Genomic DNA, 23,406 nt, shown 5'->3' on the forward strand with positions numbered 1-23,406 from the left:
AAGCCTCGCTCCATAACTGACTCCAGGAGAGGTGATTCCAATTGATTTAAAGGTCCAGCATTTTGCTTCAAACTCAAATGGCATTTGAGGAGCTGAAAGCACGCACATTATAGATCCACAATCCCTTTCATTTTTGCCACCCGGGAGCCCAGATTAATTCTGCTACACGCAGCAATAAAGTCTAGATACACGAGCGTCTGATTCCAACAGGGAGACATTGCATTAAATAACTGCCCCTTCTTGGTACACAGGTACTACACATTATGGTTAGGTTTAGCATTCTGACACTGAGAGTTCCTTTAGACTCACAACGCCAATGTTCAGCTTATTGAATATTGAATACATGGAGTCAGAGTGATACTTTGGGAGCTAACGTTTCGAGTGTGGATGAGCCTTTATCAACAGTATTCTCTGCTTTTGTTTCAGATTCCAGCATTGGCAGTCATTTTTTAGTACCTCTGACATGCTGGTCACTGAATGTACAAGGGACATCTGTCGTTGAGACACCGACGCTGCATTGGTTCTTATTGCATTTGCAGAAGCTTGATATTAAGTTATTGACTTGGACGTGTGACTAGATTTAAACTTGATGAGATACGGGGGGTGGTTTAGCACAGTGGGCTAAACAGCTGGCTTGTAATGCAGAACAAGGCCAGCAGCGCGGGTTCAATTCCCGTACCGGCCTCCCCGAACAGGCGCCGGAATGTGGCGACTCGGGGTTTTTCATAGTAACTTCATTGAAGCCTACTTGTGAAAATAAGCGATTATTATTATTATTGTAACCAGAATTTCCCTGTCAGAGCTCACAAACACTGCCGGCCTCTGCATAGTTCAGCTCAGCATTTGCACCAGTTGCTGGTCAGAAATCTGCTGTCACAGATATAGTTCACGGCAAGTTCCAGAGGTCATTTAGAATAACGGCTGAGGCATTTGCACTGGCCGATTAATTTGGGAAGTGCTGAAATTCCCAATTAGACCTACAAAATGAGCTTTCATCAGTAAGATCATAAGAAATAGGTGCAGGAGCAATGCAAGTGGCCCATCGAGCTTGCTCCACCAATCATCTGATTGCGGCCTTAACTCTCCATCAGCTTGGTCCAACAGTGACAACTTTGTGTCTTCTAACTTTAGAAGCTGAGAAGCGTGCAATTATTTATCTTACCAAGATGGGTAAATAGAGGGGGAAATGTATACATTGTAGCAGTTTAATATGATTTACTGATAAATACACAGCCTGCTATGTTTCCTATACGTCCTGGTTTCAGCAGACTGAACGTGCCAAACCATACCCAAGTCAGAAGTGCAATATTTAAAACTCCAACACCAGGGAAAGAACAATCAATATAAAGTGTCTGCGTTCTCCAAATATCAATTCAGTTAAGAATAAATGATTAAATATTTTCTTTGTAAATTTTGTACATTTTGAAGCTGTCCATAGAGCTCCCAATGTCATCAGAATTCTGATCTAAATCCTTTCTGGTGACTGTGGTGAATTCTGCTTTCAATGTGTTGCAGCAACGATTGGATGTTGGAGTTGCCGAGAGGAAGTCCTGTGGCTCCTGGAAGTATGAACTTTGCCACTCAACCCTTCTCCTGAGGCAGCTTCTTTAAGCGGGATCACATTTTCCAGCTCCCTTACTGAAGTCAGTGCTCTCTATTGGATGGGGTGCTCGCACCATCTCTACAAGCTCCTCATGCCCGGTTCTTGCTCTTGCAGCTGTACTCAGTGCCAGTCTGGGGGGAGGGGGGTGACTGAGGAGTCGAACATATCGAGCACCAAAACAGCTGAGCACAGTTCAGCCTTTTGGAGGAGCCGGCCTGCTTGAGGATTATCCATTATAAAATGGTACCTAATGGTGGTAAGATTTTCCAAGGAGTTCCGTCAGGAGAGAAGCAGTACCTATCTCTTGCATTTGTAAATCTTTTGTGATTGATATGAAAGGCAAAATTGTAAAAGTCTGATATTCAGCCATTCTTGATTTCCATAATGCCTTATTGCATGCCAGCCTTCAGGGAATGTAAGTTCTGTTGCAACTTCTCACTGGCTATACATGGATACCTGGGCCGTTTGAGCATATTAGCTGTTCCCTCATGATCTGGATGCTGGTGAGGATTTTCTTCTGATGTCCCATTAAGGTTACTCCAAGTCTTCGGACATCCCTGTGATTGAACGACAAAGGCAGGAAGGGAAAATAAAAGACAATGAAGACTTTATACCCATAACAATGAGCCCAGAGTTCACAGTTCTACGCAGTTTAATTCACTTGCTCCCACAATTAGTAATTAGCAATTCGTGATTCTTTCTTTACGTTGAATGGGCATTGGGTTGAAATCAGTACAAAAATATAAATGGGCATGATCGGAGTACTGAGTTTCATTCTATTGGAAGTAACCGATTGAAATGCAAATTGATCTTTGTGTAGGAAACATTTTCTAACCTGCCAGCGTCAGACTGAAGCTTACTTTTTTAAAATTTGTTCGTGGGATTTGGACATCGCTGGCTGGGCCAACGTTTGTTGCCCATCCCTAACTGCTCTGAGTTACTCACTCAGCCATTTCATTGGGGCATTTAAGAGTCAACCACTTTGATGTGGGTCTGGAGTTACATGTAGGTCAGACCAGGTAAGGATGACTGAACGTGCCAAACCTTACGTAAAACAGAAGTGCAATCTTTAAAACTCCAACACCAGGCAAAAGAACTAATAGTAAAGTGTCTGCACTCTCCAAATATCAATTCAGTTAAGATTAAACAATTCAATATTTTCTTTGTACATTTTGTACAACTGCAAGAGCAAGATTTCCTTCCCTAACGGACATTAGTGAACCAGATGGGAGTTTACAACAATCGACAATGGTTTCATGGTCATTATTAGATTTTTACTTCTAGATTTTTATTGAATTCAAATTTCAATACCTGTGACCGGTCTGTATGTTTCATCATTTCCAAAGGCCTCTGATGGTTACTGTGTTACAATGTGAAGCAGTCAGAAAACAGAGAGTCTACCTCTCCCTCCTTTCCATCCCACCTCTGAATCTCCTTATCCCAACTCACCCACACCCACACCCTCTCCTCTCACCCTACCACCATTCACCCTCTCCTTACCTCCCCTCATTCTCATTATCTCAGGGGCTGATCTTCATTGGGATAGAATGTGGTGGCCTCAACGTGGGGAGAAAAAGAGCATTAAAAGCATTGGAAGATATTTTGATGTCAGGTGTTGAGCTTTGATGAAATAAGCACAAGAAGTGCTGTCAGGTAACCTCCCTTAAACCAAGAGGTTAGGGGAATCTCAGGGGCAACGCTTCCAATTTTGAGCTGTTAACACAAAACCATAAGGCAGTAACATGTAGGAGCAGAAATAGGCCATTCGGCCCATCGAGTCTATTATGATAATCCTCAACTCCACTTTCCTGCTTTATCCCTATAACCTTTGATTCCCTTACTGATTAAAAATCTGTCTGTCTCACTCTTGAACATACGTAATGACCCAGCATCTAGAGCCCTCTGTGGTAAACAATTCCACAGATTCACTACTCTCTGAGAGAAGAAATTCTGCCTCATCTCTGACATAAACAAGCGACCCCTTACTCTGAGAATATGCTCTCTGGTCCGAGACTCTCCCACAAAGGGAAACAACTTCTCAGTATCCACCATGTCAAGCCCCCTGAGAATCCTATATGTCTCAATAAGGTCGCCTCTTAATCTTCTAACCTTCAATGAGTACAGGCCCAACCTACTCAACCTCTCCTCATCAGAAAATCCCTCTTACCTGTGATCAATCTAGTGAACCTTCTCTGGACTGCCTCCAATGCCAGTTTATCTTTCCTGAGATAAAGGGACCAAATCTGTTCGCAGTATTCCAGGTGTGGTTTAGTTTTCGCAAAACTTCCCTATTTTTACATTCCATTCCCTTTGAAATAAAGGCTAACATTCCATTTGCCTTCCCAATTACTTGCTGAACTTGCACGCTAGTTTTATGTGATTTATGCATACGGACCCCCAAATTCCTCTATGTGGCAGCTTTCTGTAGTCTTTCTCCATTTGAATAATATTCAACAACTTTATTCTTCCTGCCAAAGTGCAGAACTTCACATTTTCCTACATTATATTCCATCTGCCAAAATTTTGCCAATCAGTTAACCTGTCAATATCCCTCTGTAGACTCTGTGTGTCATCCCACCTTGCCTTCCCACCTATTTCTGTGTTATCCACAAACTTGGCAATAATGCATTCACTTCCTTGACTTGCCTGTGCACACTGAACCTGTGTCCATTACACCCGCATTTAGCACCTTTCATTGGCAGGTGATCAAATTACTGAGGTTTCCAATTGTTGAGAGAAGATTTCCTACCTTCAGCAGCTGCTAGAAAATTGTTCATACTTGCCCAGATTTTGCATTTAAAGTGACAGTGCTCAAAATTATGGTGAGGTGAATTGGACTACAACTATCAAAGTACGTACAGGCGCAGTTAAATGTGGAAATCAAGAAGTTGTCGTTTAGTTACCTCACAGGGCGTGCTATAACAGAACCTTGCTGATAGCCTTGGCATTGAAATTAATTCAGTGATGTGAAGTTACTGCTCTAACCAACTAGTTGCGTTCTAAACAGTGCAGAAAATGTTTGAACTGTTCATTCAGGAATAAGTGAATTGCAACAATGCGATAATTCATAATTATAGCCAAACTACCTCTCCGGTCTTGAAAATTTTACAAGTGTGGAATCTCATTCCTTCAGCATTTAGAAAACACTGAAGATAAATCAAATTAAATCTAGTTTTGTTTTTATATTTTCTTTCTGGATGTTATCTGTTTCTTAATCCTATTGTTATTCCCAAGTATTTATTTTGCTTTCTTTACCTGATTTAAATCTAATTTATGTTTCCTGGTCCAAACTTTGTAGGCTGCATTTTTACTTACCAGATGTCGGTGGTCAGAAAGGTGTGAGAACCTAGACATCAGGCTTCCTACCCTCTCCCCCAACCCCCTACCCTCCTCATTGTCATTTTAACTCCACTGTCCACGCCTGGAATTCAAGCCTGAATGAGGCCTGTGGTCTCATTATCAGATTGAAAGTGCTCCGTGGAGCAGGTTGGCTGCCCACCCACCTTCCAGTCTCAGTCACAGATGCAAATAGGTGAGATGGAGGTGGGTTTGGGTGTGGAATCTGATTGGTAACACTTCAACCGCAACACCCCCCACCACTGCCTGACACAATGCCACCACTGTTTTTGGTTACAAAATCTCCCACCTTGCACGTTTCACTGAATTCTCCTCAACCTGGCTGGAGGAAGAACTTTACTGTTGCGCGCCCTGCTCGCCCTCAACACCGATCGATCCCCTGCAGGGGGCACGCGCTGAATCAGGCGCTCAATGGCCAAAAGCATACATTCAAAATGTCGATGGTGAAAGCTCCAAAGACAACTTCCAGCACGCTGACCACCAAAGTCCTTCATCCTTGTCTATAAAATCCAACCCATTACATCCAAAGCTTACTGGAACTTTCCCGTAAGCTGGTAAGCAGGTTTTAAGCCTTGGGGAGAGTGAGTGAAAAAAAAACGGTTTTGTTTTTCTAATGAAGCAACCCATCCACCTGAGAGAATCTTCACAAGCTCATTGATATTTGAAAGCATTTGCAGTGTCTGCCCGTGTGAGGAGTGAATGCTGTCAGATGTCTTTTCCTGAATTAACAATAGCCAGCTGGAAAACAAATGAGAGGCTTTTGCCTCAAAATAGTTTTGGTTGAAGGATGGCGTTGCTAAACAACCACAGCCTCAGAAATATCTCAATTGCTCCAACAATCTATACTGTTTACACGGATAAAGCAGACTATTGATTGATGTCAATTGGGCAGATGGGAGGAAGGTCTTTTTTTTTCTTTGTGGAGGCTGATCAAAGTAAGATGGGTTTCAGCAATTTCAATCCTGTTCCCCAAGGATGCAGGCCTACAACATCCAGCAAGCAGTAGCTTAGCACTAATTGAGCAATCTCATTCAGAGCGCCACAAGATCTGATGGTACAGGGCATGGAAATGAACAGCGGCGATAGCTGAGGCAAGGTTGTGGTTGAGACAAGTACCTGGACTTTAACCTGTTATTTTCCCAATCTTGTCCTTTCACAGAGAACGAAGCAAAAAAAGGAGCCTTGCATCCCTCTCATGATAAAGTCAAATAACCTTCGCCAAAATGGGTTTTATAGAACATAGAATAGAAAATAGAATTCCTACAGTGCAGAAGGATGCCTTCAGCCCAGGGTGTCTGCATCGACACTCTGAAAGAGGTAGCACACAGTTGCTTCAGAGCGCCCGGTCTCAGGTTCGATTCCCGGCTTTGGTCACTGTCTGTGCGAAGTCTGCACGTTCTCCCTGTGTCTGCGTGGGTTTCTTCCGTGTGCTCTGGTTTCCTACCACAACTCCCGAAAGACGTGCTTGTTAGGTGAATTGGACATTCTGAATTCTCCCGCAGTGTATCTGAACAGGTGCTGGAATGTGGCGACTAGGGGCTTTTCACAGTATCTTATTTGCAGTGTTAATGTAAGCCTACTTGTGACAATAAAGATTAATATATATTATATTATATAAGAGCACCTTACCTAGGCCCACTCCCCCACCCGACCCTGTAACCCCACCTAACCTGTACATCTTTGAACACCAAGGGGCAATTTATCAAGAAACCAGAGCACTTGGAGGAAACCCATGCAGACAGAGGGAGAACGTGCAAACTCCACACTGACAGTCATCCAAGGCTGGAATTGAACCCTGGTGCTGTGAGGCAGCAGTGCCAACCATTGTGCCACCGTGCCGCCCATATCTTCAAAGTTGTTTTGTATAAGAGGAAACACTTTCGATTTAAAAACAAGCCTTTTATTTTTGATTATTTTGCCTGTCTTGTGTTTCAATCGTTGTATTGAACACAAATCAGTGAAAGGGTTACTGGACTATTGCAGCCTAAATCGTGTTTGGGAACACCAGTTCTAGACTGCAGGCAGTCTGCTAACTGAGTCCTGAGGCTCCAGTCTCCCTGCTGTGTTGGTGAGGCACTCGAGAGCTCCAGCTTTTGAAATCTGCTCTCAGAACAAAGCAAATGTGTTTTTTTTTTAAATCTAGTAAATATTTGATGAGGCAGCGAAGAAAACAGATGAAGAAATCAAGTTAGATCAGCAATGAAAGGAGTACTGCTCTATCGGGTTCAGATGCTTCGTTACATCAGTGCTTGGGCACATTGAGCATTAACCTTTCCAGGTTTGAACAGGTTTCCAGTGATAGGATCAGGCCAGTTCCTTTTGATCGTCAAAGGTCCAGTTCCATTTAAGGAAGGTCCTTCTGCTGAATATTAACCTTACAAATGACGCTGGAGCTGATGAGAGTTTCCAGCATTTCAAGCCTTATTCTTCATTGCTATTTTAACAGGACCATTATTTTAGACATCCATTTGCTGTGTGAATATCACAGCTGCACAGAACTTAAAGCATGATTTTTAAAATGATACTAGGAGGCCACCCTATTTAAAACTTCCAATACATCCAAATTGGTCCATTGACTCAGTAGGTATTGGCACTGCCCATGTGGGAGTGAGCCATACAGACCATGGCCTTTCCAGCTTGCTTTATTGTATCTGAATACAGCCAGGGCTGCAGCAGAGGTACTGGCTGGTGTTTAGATAGAGAAATGGAAGTCTGCCCTGATTCCTCTTTCTGATCGCTAACCAGTGACTTCCAACCGAGAGTGCACATGTGAGGAAACCCAAGGTCAGAATCTCTCAGTTGCCTCTTGCAGTCAAATAGCCTCTCAGCTGCCTGAGCCCATGTATGATAAACAGACGCTTCAAGAAGGTGAGTGCATGGCCTTTGATTTGTGCTTGTAGCAGGACAGAAGGAGTTCTGAGGGGCTGAAGGTGCTATGGGAATGCTCTTAATTCCCATCTGATTCCAGGACACTTTGGGAGGAACAGCCACAAGAGGACGAGCTGCGGTCACTTATTTCTTCATGAAGGGAAATTATCTCAGCCTTTGGCATGATTCACTTGTTGGCGGCAAGCTAATGCCTCCTCAAAATTCTCCCTCCATCTGCCCGGCTCTTTAAAAAAATATTTTTGTCGTCATTTTTAATACTTCTCTCTGACATTTAATTTGGTTGCCAATAAACTGATGAAAGAATAAGAGAATGGTTGCAGCATAAAAAGAGGCCATTCGACCTGTCATAATTTTGCAACTGAGGCCTATTCCCTGCCTTTATTCCATAGCTGTTGAAAGATATTGTAAAATAAAAAGACATTGTAAAACAAAAAAATTTATATAAATACATTAAAGATCCATGTCAACATCTTCCATGATGAATTCCTTCTGGAACGATAATGGTAATTTCTGATGTAAACTTGTCACAATGTAATGACATGTTCCCACCAGCATTGGCAGTGTAGTGCCTTCATTTAGTGCCACCCAGCCACAGTAAAACTCTTATGGTAAGTCAAATTCTACTTTTCTGCTTCCTGAACTGCTGCAGGCATTTGAAGTCTATTTGTATAAAAATAGGGATTGAAAGGGCAGCATGATGGCGCAGTGGGTTAGCAGTGTGGCCTCACGGTGCCGAGGTCCCAGGTTCGATCCCGGCTCTGGGTCACTGTCTGTGTGGAGTTTTCACATTCTCCCTGTGTTTGCGTGGGTTTCGCCCCCACAACCCAAAAATGTGCAGGCTAGGTGGATTGGCCACGCTAAATTGGAAAAAAACAATTGGGTACTCTAAATGTTAAAAAAAAAGATTTAAAAAAAAAAAATAGGGATTGAATGTAAGACCACAAAATGAACACTGCACATGCTGGATCAATTATTTCCTATTCTCTAATCCTACTTCACTGAAGAAATAATTGAAACATTGGGCGTGAATCCGTCACCAGCGAGAAAGGCGGCATAGGTGTAAAAATCCTGCAAGAATCGAGTAACAGGATTTCATTCGGCGCGATCTCGTTTCCTGATTTTCTCCACCCTCACTGGTGACAGAACGAAGTTCACTCCCAAAAAGTGCGAGGATCTAATTTCAGTGCATTTCCAGACATTTTAAAACAAGGAGCGAGCCCCCCCCACCCTCGACATGATCCCGCCTCACTGAATATTCAAACGGCGAGGTTTACAACATCTATTTAAAAACATGAATCCGTTGTGGGGCACCTCCCCAACCCCTCCCCCGCCCCATCCAAGAGTGCAAAAGTAAGTATAGTCATCTGGGAGAGAGGGACATGCCTAGCACTGCCCCTTGGCATGGGTTGGCACTGCCAGGTTGGACCTGCCATGTTCGCAGTGCCAACGATCTCCGTGGGGCCGACCTTGCTGTCTCTACCAGGCCCTGCCCCGCCGCAGTTACATCGTAAAACACCCCCCCTCCCCAGAAATTTCTTGTTCAGAGAGGCATTCCTTGATACTAAAAAGGAACTGTTCGGTACATCTTTTCATTAAGAAAACATCAATATTTAGCTTGGTCGCCTGAAAATTGTAACAGAAATATTGGAAATAAGGGGCTGGATTCTCCATCGGCGGGATCCTCTGTTTCACTGGCAGTGCACTCACCAATGGAGGTGCCCACCAATGGGAAACCCTATTGGCCGGCTGCCGGGACGGAGAATCCCGCTGCCGGGGGGCGTGCCACACCAGAAAATGGGTAGCGGGTGGACGGAGAATCCCGCTCAAGGCATTTGTTGGATTATTAACTTGGCACCATATTTGTTCAATTCTTTTACTTGTAGTTTCCTCATTAAAATTTAACAGCCTCATTATGTTTTGAACACCAGTAAACACCACATTTTTTATAAAATTAAAATTATTAATGATGCTTTAATTATTGTCACTCATAACATGCCAATCAAAGAGGGTTGAGTTTGGTTGCCTAAGTTGGTTGGCATGTGTGCAAACCTCAAATTGTTTGCTGGAGCTCTGGATGAAGCTGCTATACTGTTGTGGTTCAGTACATGAACCAGCACAGATCCAAAACTGCTGTAGTAACCCAGATATGACTGCTCACTGAGCTCAAAAATGAACACACTCCATTTCAGTCCAAAGATGTGCATTGTGGATTGGCCATGCTAAATTGCCCCTTACCGCCCAAAAGTTAGGCGGGGTTACAGGGATAGGGTGGGGATTGGGCCTTGTTCGGTTGCTCTTTCAGAGGGCGGTGCAGACTCGATGGGCTGAATGGCCTCCTTCTGCACTGTAGGAATTCTCTGAATCATTTAGGCTTTGAGTAAAGCCCTGCCTGGTTCAACTCCTCAGTACCAAGCCTCAAAGGCGTGCAAAAGTGAAGATTCACGTCATAATAACAGTTCACCTGACAGCAGAGCCAGTAAGACTTAGAGGAAGAGCAGGCAGGGAGATGTTGCTGAACACAGCACGACTGGTGGTCTGAAGTGCATTTGTTTCAAAGTGAGAAGTATAACAGGTAAAGCAGATAAATGTAGAGCTTGGATTAGTACTTGGAACTATGATGTTGTTGCCATTACAGAAACTTGGTTGAGGGAGGGACAGGAATGGCAGCTAAACATTCCAGGATTTTGAAGTTTCAGGCGGGATAGGGGGGGGGTGTAAAAGGGGAGGGGGGGGGTTACTGGTAAAGGAGAAATTCACAGCTGTACTGTGGGAGGATACCTCGGAGAGCTTATGCAGCGAGACAATCTGGGTAGAGCTCAGGAATAGGAAGGATGCCGTTGGGGGTTTACTACAGGCCTCCCAACAGCCGGCAGGAGATAGAGGGGCAGATATGTTGGCAGGTTTTGGAACTGTGTAAAAGCAACAGGATTGTTGTGGTGCGTGATTTTAATCTCCCCTATACTGACTGGGACTCACTTTGTGCTAGTGGCTTGGGTGAGGCAGAGTTTGTAAGGAGCATCCAGGAGGGCTTCTTGAAGCAATATGTAAATAGTCCAACTAGGGAAGGGGCCGTACTGGATCTGGTATTGGGCAATGAGCCCGGACAGGTGGGGAGCATTTCGGGAACAGTGACCATAATTCAGTAAGTTTTAAGGGACTGTTAGATAAAGGTAAGAGTAGTCTTCGATGAAGGTGCTAATTGGGGGAAGGCTAATTATGACAATAATCATCAGGAACTGAAGAATCTAGATTGGGGCTGGATGTTTGAGGGTAAATCAACATCTGGCATATCGGAGACTTTCAAATGTCAGTTGATAGAAATTCAGGACCTGTGAGGAAGAAGGATAATTATGGCAAGTTTCAGAAACCTTGGATAACAAGGGATATTGTGAGCCTAGTCCAAAAGAAAAAGGAAGCATTTGAAAGGGTTAGAAGGCTGGGAACAGATGAAGCCTTTGAGGAATATAAGGAAAGTAGGAAGGAACTTAAGCAAGGAGTCAGGAGGGCTAAAAGGGGACACAAAAAGTCATTGGCAAACAGGATTAAGGAAAATCCCAAGGATTTTTACACATATATAAAGAGCAAGAGGGTAGTCAGGGAAAGGCCCACTCAAGGACAGGGGAAGGAATCTATGCATGGAACCAAAGGATATGGGCGAGGTACTAAATGAGTACTTTGCATCAGTATTCACCAAAGAAAAGGACTTGGTGGATGATGTGTCTGGGGACGGGTGTGTAGATAGCCTGGGTCACATTGAGATCAAAAAGGAGGTGGTGTTGGGCGTCTTGAAAAACAGGCAGGTAGATAAGTCCCCCGGGCCTGACGGGATCTATCCCAGAATACTGAGGGAGGCAAGGGAGGAAATTGCTTGGGCTCTGACAGGCGTCTTTGTATCCTGTGGCCATCTAAAATGGCCCCCCGCAAAGGATAATGGGAATTGTGGTCAAGTTGGGACATAGACAGTACACAGCCCCTGTGTATTGGGCAAAGGAAAACCAGACCGAACTGAAACTTGCACATGTTAAAGGTCAATCACCGATTTCCCCAGGACAATAGACTCAAATAAAGGAATAGCAACAGTAGCAGACTCACTGTCGCCGCTTCCCCTTTTTTGGAAATACGTACTTGGGACAATGGTAACTAGGACCCACCCAGCCAGCGGGGTACCCATCCCTAATTGGCCAGAATTGATTAGGATGATCGAGACCCTATCGATCCATTGGATCCTGAGTTAGCACCGCCCAAAAGGGCGCGATAAAGGAGAAGGTAAGAATCACTGCACCACTAGCAATCGGTCTGTTTTGGGACAGGCCTGTGCCCACACCAATCGCAGTATAACGACCAGGCAAGTTCAAGACCCGCGACCGCTACCTGAGAGAGACGAGCCGCAGCCGAGACGAACCTGACGACTTCCAGCCGACATACGTGGGGACTCAGATAAAGGCCTCATCTACCTGCACAGAGCCGGTCACCCAGAAGGGTGCGTTTCTGAATGGAAGGATGTGATTAGAGGTGTTCCGCAGGGATCAGTGCTGGGACCTTTGCTATTTGTAGAATATATAAATGATTTGGAGGAAAATGTAACTGGTCTGATTAGTAAGTTTGTGGCTGACAGAAAAGTTGGTGGAATTGTGGATAGTGATGAGGACTGTCAGAGGATACAGCAGGATATAGATCGATTGGAGAACATGGTGGAGAAATGGCAGATGGAATTTAATCCAAACAAATGTGAGGTAATGCATTTTGGAAGGTGAAATACAGGTAGGGAATATACAGTGAATGGTAGAACCCACAAGAGTATTGACAGGCAGAGAGATCTTGGTGTACAGGTTCACAGATCACTGAAAGTGGCAATGCAGGTGGAGAAGGTAGTCAAGAAGGCATACGGCATGCTTGCCTTCATCACCGGGGCATTGAGTAGAAAAATTGGCAAGTCATGCTACAGCTGTACAGAACCTCAGGTAGGCCACACTTGGAGTATAGTGTTCAATTCTGGTCACCACACTACCAGAAGAATGTGGAGGCTTTGGAGAGGGTACAGAAGAGGTTTACCAGGATGTTGCCTGGTACGGAGGGCATTAGCTATGAGAAGAGGTTGGATCTCACTGGAACGACAGAGGTTGAGGGGTGACCTGATAGATGCCTACAAAATTATGAGGGGCATGAACAGAGTGGATAGTCAGAAGCTTTTTCCCAGGTTGAAAGAGTCAATTACTAGGGGAGGGGCAAAGTTTAGAGGAGGTGTGCGAGGCACTTCTTTTACACAGAGGGCAGTGGGTGCCTGGAACTGGCTGCCGGAGAAAGTAGTAGAAGCAGATACGATAGTGCCGTTTAAGGGGAGTCTTGGCAAATACATGAATAGGATGGGAATAGAGGGATATGGACCCCAGAAGTGTGGAAAGTTTTAGATTAGACGGGCAGCATGGCCGGCACGGGCTTGGAGGACCAAAGGGCCTGTTCCTGTGCTGTACTTTTCTTTGTTCATTTTTCAGTGAAAGAAGGGCTCGTTTGAAACCAGCTTCAAGTCATCAGTGATATTAAGTTATTTTAGTCTATGCCTTGGAAACGACACTTCAGCTCAGGCCAGCTGGAGAATATTGCACTTTCATACACTGCTGTGTAAACTCTCACTGCATACTGAAGACCCCATGCTGTTTTCTGTGCTCTATGCTTTTCACACTAAATCTATGATCAGATGAAAGAAGTTACTGCCAAACACAAAATATTTTCCCTCGTTTTGCACTCGACACTGTAGAGTAAATGATAACTCTTAACACTACTGCAGTAATAGCTACTGAGCATGTGGGTAAGGAGCTATGTCATAATCATAAAATCATAGAATCCCGACAGTGCAGAAGGAGGCCATCGAATTTGCACCGATCCCCCCATAAAGCACCCTAGCCAGGCCCACTCCCCGCCCACCCAGCTCTGTTCCCTGTAACCCAACCGGCACATCAAGGAACAATTTAGCATGGCCAATCCACCCAACCTGCACATCTTGGGCTGTGGGAGGAAACCGGAGCATCCAGAGGAAACCCACGCAGACACGGGGAGAAAATGCAAACTCGGCACAGACAGTCAACCAAGGCTGGAATTGAACCCAGATTCCTGGCGCTGAGGCAGCAATCCTAACGATTGTGCCACCATGCCACCAGGATGTGTCTCTAGAAATAGTGGATGCATTGGTGGTCATCTTCCAAATTCTACAGACTCTGAAACAGTTCCTGCAGATTGGGGGATAGATAATGTAACTCCGTTATTTAAAAAGGGGAGGTAGAGAGAAAACAGGGAATTATAGACCTGTAAGCATGATGTCGGTAGTGGGGAAAGTTCTATAATCCATTTTCAAAGATTTTATAGCAGAGCACTTAGAAAACAGTTGCAGAATCGGATAGAGTCAGCATGGATTTATGAAGGGGAAATCATGCTTGACAAGTCTACTGGAATTCTTTGACGATGTAACTAGTAGAGTTGATGAGGGAAACCAGTGGATGTGGTATATTTTGACTTTCAGAAGGTTTTAGACATAGTCTCACATTCGCGTGCAAAATTAAAGTGCATGGGATTAGGTGTATTGTACTGAGATAGATAGAAGACTGATTGGCAGACAGAAAGCAAAGAGTAGGATTTAGCGGGTCTTTTTCAAATTGGCAGGCGATGAGTAGTGCGGTCATCGGATGAATGACCGCAGGGATTGGTGCTAGGACTCCAGCTTTTCATGGTATATATTAATGATTTAGATGAGGGAAAAAATGTAATATCTCCAAATTTGCAGATGACACCAAGTTGGGTAGGAGGGTGAGCAGTCAGGAGGATGCAGCGATCCTTCAGTGTGATTTGGCCAAGTTGAGTGAGTGGGCAAATGAATGGCAGATGCAGTATAATTTGGATAAATGTGGGGTTAGTAAAAACGAGAAGGCAGACTATTATGTGACTGGCCATAAATTAAGAGAGGGGAATGTGCAATGAGGCCTGGGTGTCCACGTACATCAGTCACTGAAGGTAAGCATGCAGGTACAGCAGGTGGTAAAGAAGGCAAGGCAAATGGTATGTTGGCCTTCATAGCAAGAGGATTCAAGTACAGGGGCAGGGATGTCTTGCTGCAATTAGACAGGGACTTGGTGAGACCACAACTGGAATATTGTGTGCAGTTTTGGTCTACTTATCTGAGGAAGGATGTTCCTGCTCTAGAGGGAGTGCAGCAAAGGTTTATCAGACTGATTCCTGGGACCGCGGGACTGACATGTGAGGAGAGATTGAATCTGTTAGGATTGCATTTACTGGAGTTCAGAAGAATGAGAGGGGATCTCATAGAAACCTATAAAATTCGAACAGGACTGCACAGGGTAGATGCAGGATGGATGTTCCCGATGTTGGGTGTGTCCAGAACCAGGGGTCACTGTTTGAGCATAAGGGATAGACCATTTAGGACAGAGAAGAGGAGACATTTTTTCACCCAGAGAGTGGTGAGTCTGTGGACTTCATTACCCGAGAAAGAAGTTAAGGATCGGAGAATCCTGGCTATGGTAATAAAGAAAACGGGTGTGTGAACAGAGGGATGGCTAAATGCAATGAGCAAGGTCTAAATTGGTGCCCTTTGGACCACTGGGTTTTGGCCTAGGGGTGTCTCATGGATACATATCTTATAGAAACAATCTGGACACGGGAACGAGGAATGAGATTGAGTTTTCTGCTCATGTCCACTTGGGTAGAATAGAAATGGTGCGGTTGACTGCATGGGATGACTAAAGTGATCACCTCAGTAAGAACAGTCCCAAGCAGCTGGAAGATGGCTGAAAAGCTTTGGATGAGGTTAATGTGGTCAAGCGTGACAAAGGCTGCCGAGAGTTCAGTGCAGAGAATTGTGAATTAGTGTGGAAAAGAGTGAAAGGATATTTACCCTAGGTGGCAAGTCCTCAAATTTCCTCAGTGGTTCCATTGTAACTCAAACTCCAGAAGACCTTATCGGAAATAATTGCAGAGAATTGTGTGGGTGGGTGAGGGAGAGGGGGGAATGGTCAGATAGAATAGAATAGGGTTTGGTAACATTGGGTACTGAATGTAGGTATACCCTGGATTTTCTAGTTCTGATGGACAGTGGAGGTGGATCCATAGTGGCATTAAAACCAACCTTCTCCAATTAAATGGCCTGACATACTTCATCCCAGCAGAGTGGAAGAACAGGGGGTGTAAATACACACATTTTATAACCAAAAACAACTTGCATTTCTGGCCGAGATTCTCTGGCCTTCCCACGGCGTGTTTCCCGGAGGCAGGAGGTGGCCTGCTGTTGGCTGGTGGCAGAATCTTCTGCTCCCACCACTGTCAATGGGATTTCCCATTGAATCCACCCCACCCATGCCGGCGGTGCGCTGTCGGCAGGACCAGAAGATCACGTTGGCGTGGTCTCATCCTATACCTTTAACATAGTTCGACATTCCAAAGCACGACCCAGGAATGTATGAAAGCAAAAATATCACAATGAGCCACACATGAGGAAACTAGTTATTCAAATCTGCATCCCTTGGACATAAAGAGGTGGAGGTGAGGGTCGTACCATGGGGAGCAGACAGGGTGAGACATGGTGCCCCTAAACGTGAGGAACTACAGGTGAAGAGCATGTGTGGTTGGGCAGATTTGTAATTGTGGGGAATGGAAGGTCAAAGGCTGGACAATTGGGAAGTTCAGTTAAAGTGTATTCAGGGTTGTTTTTCCAGGGTCACAGGGAAGTAAGTAGAGCTGGGAGGGGGAAATGGCTGTGTGAGAGGAGAACAATAAAAGGTAGCGACCAGAGATTACTTGATCTATAATTGACACAGGTGGGAAACAGCAGGGCCTTGTTCATGAATGAATGGACATGCGGAACTTGGTGTAATGTAATCCATGAGCATAGTCCACAGGGTTAGCACTGCGAGGGAGGAGTAAAACAAACAGGAAAATGCCATGATTCGTCCCTACCAGTGGAAGTGCAGGACGTAAAGACTGTAAAAAGAATAAAAAAGGATTGTCGATCCAAACATCGCAGTATGTGAGGTGAGGAAATGATTCTGAATTTATACAAGAGATTGCAGAGGCCACTGTTGAATAATTGTATTCAGTTACAGGAATCACAGGATGTAGATATTAGAGTCATAAAAGGTGACAAGGAGGAATAATGGAGCATTAATGTAAAACACAAAGGAGGATATTTACCCATTGTGCCTGTCCTGGTCCATGACTTGATCAATTCAAAATTAATTCCACTGACATTTATTTTTCTTCATATCAGAATCCGGAGCCAACAGCTCAGGCACAAAATAGCCAAGCCAACTCTTCACCTGCAGGGAGACTCTCCCATTGATATCAGTGCTGTAACTTTCTGTATCCCAGCACAACCTGTCACTAAACTCACCCCAATGCTACCATTGCCCTTAGACTCACCCCAATGTGCCCATTGCCCTTAAACTCACCCCAATGCTCCCATTGCCCCTAAACTCACCCCAATGCTCCCATTGTCCCTAAACTCATCCCAATACTCCCATTATCCCTAAACTTACCCCAATGCTCCCATTGCCCCAAAACTTACCTCAATTCTCCCATTGTCCCTAAACTTACCCCAAAGCTCCCATTACCCCTAAACTCACCCCAATGCTCCCATTGCCACTAAACTCACCCCAATGCACCCATTGCCCCTAAACTCACCCCAATGCTCCCATTGCCCCTAAACTCACCCCAATGCACCCATTGTCCCTAAACTCACCCCAATGCTCCCATTGCCCCTAAACTCACCCCAATGCTCCCATTGTCCAGAAACTCACCCCAATGCTCCCATTGCCCCTAAACTTACCCCAATGCTTCCATTGCCCCTAAACTTACCCCAATGCCCCCATTGCCCCCATTGCCCCTAAACTCACCCCAAAGCTCCCATTGCCCCTAAACTCACCCTAATGCTCCCATTGCCCCTAAACACACCCCAATGCTCCCACTGCCCTTAAACTCACCCCAATGCACCCATTGCCCCTAAACTCACCCCAATGCTCCCATTGCCCCATAACTCACCCCAATGCTCCCACTGCCCTTAAACTCACCCCACTGCACCCATTGCCCCTAAACTCACCCCAATGCTCCCATTGCCCCTAAACTCACCCCAATGCTCCCATTGCCCCTAAACTCACCCCAATGCTCCCATTGTCCCGAAACTCACCCGATGCTCCCATTGTCCCGAAACTCACCCCAATGCTCCCATTGTTCCTAAATTCCCCTCAATTGTCCCATTGTTCCTAAACTCGCCCCAATGCTCCCTTTGCTCCTAAACTCACCCCAATGCTCCCATTGCTCCTAAACTCACCCCAATGCTCCCTCAACACACATTGCTCCCATTGTCCCGAAACTCACCCCAATGTTCCCATTGTTCCTAAATTCCCCTCAATGCTCTCATTGCCCCTAAACTCAACCCAATGCTCCCATTGCTCTTTAATGTACCCCAATTCTCCCATTGCCCCTAAACTCAGCCCAATACTCTCATTGCCCCAAAACGGACCTCAATTCTCCCATTGTCCCTAAACTTACCCCAATGCTCCCATTACGCCTAAACACACCCCAATGCTCCCATTGCCCTTAAACTCACCCCAATGCTCCCATTGCCCCTAAACTCACCCCAATACTCTCATTGCCCCAAAACTTACCTCAATTCTCCCAGTGTCCCTAAACTTACCCCAATGCCCCCATTACCCCTAAACTCACCCCAATGCTACCATTGTCCCTAAACTCACCCCCATACCCCCATGCTCCCATTGCCACTAAACCCACTCCAATGCTCCCATTGTCCCTAAACTCACCCCAATGCTCCCATTGCCACTAAACTCACCCCAATGCTCCCATTACCCCTAAACTCACCCCAATGCTCCCATTGTCCCGAAACTCACCCCAATGCTCCCATTGTCCCGAACCTCACCCCAATGCTCCCATTGTCCCGAACCTCACCCCAATGCACCCATTGCCCCTAAACTCACCCCAATGCTCCCATTGTCCCGAAACTCACCCAATGCTCCCATTGTCCCGAAACTCACCCCAATGCTCCCATTGTTCCTAAATTCCCCTCAATTGTCCCATTGTTCCTAAACTCGCCGCAATGCTCCCTTTGCTCCTAAACTCACCCCAATGCTCCCATTGCTCCTAAACTCACCCCAATGCTCCCTCAACACACCCCATTGCTCCCATTGTCCCGAAACTCACCCCAATGCTCCCTTTGCTCCTAAACTCACCCCAATGCTCCCTTTGCTCCTAAACTCACCCCAATGCTCCCATTGCTCCTAAACTCACCCCAATGCTCCCTCAACACACCCCATTGCTCCCATTGTCCCGAAACTCACCCCAATGCTCCCATTGTTCCTAAATTCCCCTCAACGCTCTCATTGCCCCTAAACTCAACCCAATGCTCCCATTGCTCTTAAATGTACCCCAATGCTCCCATTGTCCCTAAACTCAACCCAATACTCCCATTGCCCTTAAACTCACCCCAATGCACCCATTGTCCCTAAACTCACCCCAATGCTCCTATTGTTTCTAACCTCACCCCAATGTGTCCACTGCTCCCAAAATCACCCCAATGCTCCTATTGCCGCTAAACTCACCCCAATGCACCCATTGGCACGAGACTCACCCCAATGCTCCCATTGGCACGAAAATCACCCCAATGCTCCTATTGCCGCTAAACTCACCCCAATGCACCCATTGGCACGAGACTCACCCCAATGTTCCAATTGGCACGAAACTCATCCCAATGCTCCCATTGCCGCTAAACTCACCACAATGCACCCATTGGCACGAGACTCACCCCAATGTTCCCATTGGCACAAAACTCACCCCAATCCTCCCATTGCCCCTAAACTCACCTCAATGCTCCTATTGCCCCTAAACATAGCCCAAGGCTCCCATTGCCCCTAAACTCACCCCAATACTCCCATTGGTGCTAAATGCACCCCTGTGCTCCCATTGCACATATACCTACACAATGCTCCCACTGCCCCTAAACTTACCCCAATGTTAACATTGACACTAAACTCGCCCCAAAGTGCCAATTGGCACTAAGTTCACTCCACTGCTCCCATTGGCACTAAACCCATCCCAATGTGCCTATTAACACAAAACACACCCCAATGCTCCATTGCTTCGAAACACACCCCAATGCTCCCATTGCCCCTAAACTCACCACAAAGCTCCCATTGCTACTAAACTCACCCCAATGCTCCCATTGCCCCTAAACTCACCCCAAAGCTCCCATTGCCCCAAAATTCTCTCATTGCCCCTGAACTCACCCATATGCTCCTATTGCCCCTAAACTCACCCAAATGCTCCCATTGCCCCAAAGCTTACCCCAATTCTCTCATTGCCCCTGAACTCACTCAAATGCTCCTATTGCTTCTAAACTCACCCGATGCTCTCAATGCCCCGAAACTCACCCAATGTGCCCAATGCCCCTGAACTCACCCAAAACTCTCTTTGCCCCCAATCTCACCCAATGCACCCATTATCCCTAAACTTACCCCAATGCTCCCGTTGCCCCTAAACTCACCCAATGCTCTCATTGCCCCCAAACTCACCCTAATTCTCCCATTGCCCTGAAACTCACCCAATGCTCTCATTGCCCCTAAATGCACTCAATGTGCCCATTGCCCCTAAACTCATCCAATGCTCTCATTGCCCTTAAACTCACCCAATGCGCCCATTGCCCCTAAACTCACCCAATGCTCCCATTGAAAAATAAAATGAAATGAAAATCGCTTATTGTCACAAGTAGGCTTCAAATGAAGTTACTGTGAAAAGCCCCTAGTCGCCACATTCCGGCGCCTGTTCGGGGAGGCTGGCACTAAACTCACCCCAATGCTCTCATTGCCCCTAAACTCAGCCAATGCTCCCATTGCCATTAAACTCACCCAATGCTCTCATTGCCCCTAAACTCACGCAAAGGCTCCCATTGCCCCTAAACTCACCCCTCTGCTCCCATTGCCACTAAACTCACTCCAATGCTCCCAGTCCCCCTAAAATCACCCCAAAGCTCCTATTGCCATTAAGCTCACCCCAATGCTCCCATTAACGTACCCCAATGTTCTCATTTTTCATAAACACACCCAATGCTCTCATTATTAAACACACCCCAGTGGTCACTGACCTGCACCAAGATCAAGAAATATCTTGATTTTAAAATTCTCACCATTGTTTTCAAATTGCCCCATGGCTTTATCGTTCCCTAACGGAGACTCCCCCTCAAGATATCTGTGCTCCTTTAATTCAGGCTCCTTGTGCATTCAGAATTTTATTAACTTTACCATTGGTGGTCATGCATTCAGCTATCCCGGCTCCAAGCACATAATCCCTCCCTGCACCTCTTCAATTCTCTGTCACTCTTTCCTCCTTTGCAGTACCTCTTAAAATCTAACTCTTTGACCATGCTTTTGGTCATCCACCCAAACATCTCTTCTTGGGGCTTGGCGTCATCATTTGTTTGCTGCTATGAGTTTCCTTGAGCCATTTGATTAAAAGTGCTCTATTTATAGTTGTTGTTGTATTTACAGGACAGAAACAGGTCATTGGGACCAACCAATTCCGCTATTGCTCCACTTTAGCCTCCTCCTATTGTTCTTCATCTAACTACTTCCTTTACACAATTCTAGTTTTCTCTAAAATGCATCCATAATATTCACCTTATACACTCCCTGTGGAAGCGAGTTTCACATTCTCACTGCTGTCACGGTTAAGAAGCTTCTTCTGAATTCACTATTTGAATTTTGGTGATGATCTCATGCTAATGGCCTCCAGTTTGGCTCTCCCTCACAAGTGAAAGCATTCTTCCTGTGTCTACTTTAGCAAAACCTTTCATAGATTTAAAGACTTCCATTAGGTCACCCCCTCAGCCTTTTCTTTTCAAGAAAAAAGGTATTTCTGCTCCCAATAGGTATAACGCCGCATTACTGGTATGACCCATGTTCATCATTTTTGCACCCTTTCCATGTTTTCTTTACAACATGGACTCCAGGAGCCACATTTTCACTCCCAAGTCAGGAGCGCAGATTCAAGGACTTTCCTGACTCCACAAACTCTCCTCGGGAAGACGTGCCCCAGATCCACGTTCTGCGGGCATGGGTGTTAACGAGAGTCAGGCCCACCGCCCCTGGAAGGAATGCAGAGACAGGCACAAGGGTAGACGAGTGACAGGGTGGGCAAGCTAAAGGACCCCACCTCTGCATCCCAGAACTTTGTCCCAGTTACAAACGATGGAACAAAGAAAAACATCCACCTCGTTTTCAGCTCTCATACACTCTCCTTGTGCCACCCAGCCAACCCCTGCCATCTCAGGAAACTTTTCAAATAATCGCCTAATTCCCTCTTGTATATTCGAAATGCTGGGGAGGAAAAGCTTTTTCACCCAGAGAGTGGTTGGCATCTACAGCAAAATTCCTGAGAGGATGATGGAGGCAGGTTTGATTGAGGTATTCAAAAGGGAGTTGAAAAGAAAGATTGTGCAAGGTTAAAAGGATAAGGTAGGAGAGTGGGATGAGGTGGAATGCTCTTTCAGAGAGGCAGTGTAGACTTGATGGGTCGAATGGCCTTCTTCTGTGCTGTAAAGATTCTGTGATTCTGTGATTAATGTCCCCTGCGCTCCCAATGGCCCCCTATACACTTTCTAAGGATCCCCCTGTTTAATCCCCGTCTGTTCTCCTTTTAATTTCCGTTAACATGTTTGCAATTGTCACTTTTTGTCCATTGATGGGTAATGCCTTTAAGACCAAGCAGCTTACCTTTAATTTAAAAACATGAAGCTCCAGCAGGATGTGCTGTTTGATCTAACATCAGTGATGACACCACTAGATGGACTTGGCTGGCGGCCAGTGAGTTGTTTTAAATTGCCAGCCTTAGCTGAGACTCAATGCCGCTTGGTGCTGGCCATTCTGGAATGTTCTGCAGAGCTAGGAAGGTTTGATCTTGGTGTCAGTTTCAAAAATCCAGCAGGACACCAGCACCTCAGCTGGAACTATTTCCAGATGAATAGGTCCAGCCGGCTTTTCCGCTCTATCCAGCCTGTGAGTGTTTAATTCCTGAAGGCTGAACTGGAGGGAACTCTTTGGGTTTTTTGCTCTGAAATGCTAACAGGCCTTTCTACAATCTCATGGAAGCTGCTTCCCTAATGTTTTGTTTTTCCTCAGTAAAGCTGGGGGACGTTCTGTTGAGCCTGGGAACAAGTTATGTTGAAACCGCAAGCTGAAGCTGGGGAGAAGTTGAGACTGAGAGTCCTAAGAATCAAACTGGCCTGAGGATGTTCTTTTGAGTGAAGGTCCAGGGTAATAAAAGTTAAAGTGACTCCCCCAGAGGAAAGTTTACAGCCTGCGAGTTCTGAGTGAATGCAACTGCCAGAGGATCCTTGTTAACAGTCCAACCGGTGGCTTAAATGACTGCGTGCCCTGGAGGACAGCCCACTGCAGCAACCTCAGCACCAGTAGCAAGGACAGTCATCTCTCTCTTTTCATCTTAATCCATGTTATTTATTCATTTCTTTGCAACTGTGCATGTCTATCTTGTGT

General features: G+C 45.6%; 1 protein-coding gene across 2 annotated transcripts in view; it reads right to left on the reverse strand.

The window, feature by feature from the left end:
- Nucleotides 1-766: 766 nt before the first annotated feature.
- LOC140392850 (ephrin type-A receptor 8-like) overlaps nucleotides 767-23,406 on the reverse strand; it is a 504,074-nt gene continuing 481,434 nt past the window's right edge. For both annotated transcript variants that reach the window (XM_072478582.1, XM_072478581.1), the window contains exon 15: nucleotides 767-2,160. In XM_072478582.1, coding sequence (XP_072334683.1) covers nucleotides 2,046-2,160 — 115 coding nt within the window. In that variant the 3' untranslated portion in view covers nucleotides 767-2,045. The remainder of the gene's footprint in view (nucleotides 2,161-23,406) is intronic.

The sequence above is a fragment of the Scyliorhinus torazame genome, chromosome 16 (genome assembly GCF_047496885.1).
Source record: "Scyliorhinus torazame isolate Kashiwa2021f chromosome 16, sScyTor2.1, whole genome shotgun sequence".
Lineage (NCBI taxonomy): Eukaryota > Metazoa > Chordata > Chondrichthyes > Carcharhiniformes > Scyliorhinidae > Scyliorhinus > Scyliorhinus torazame.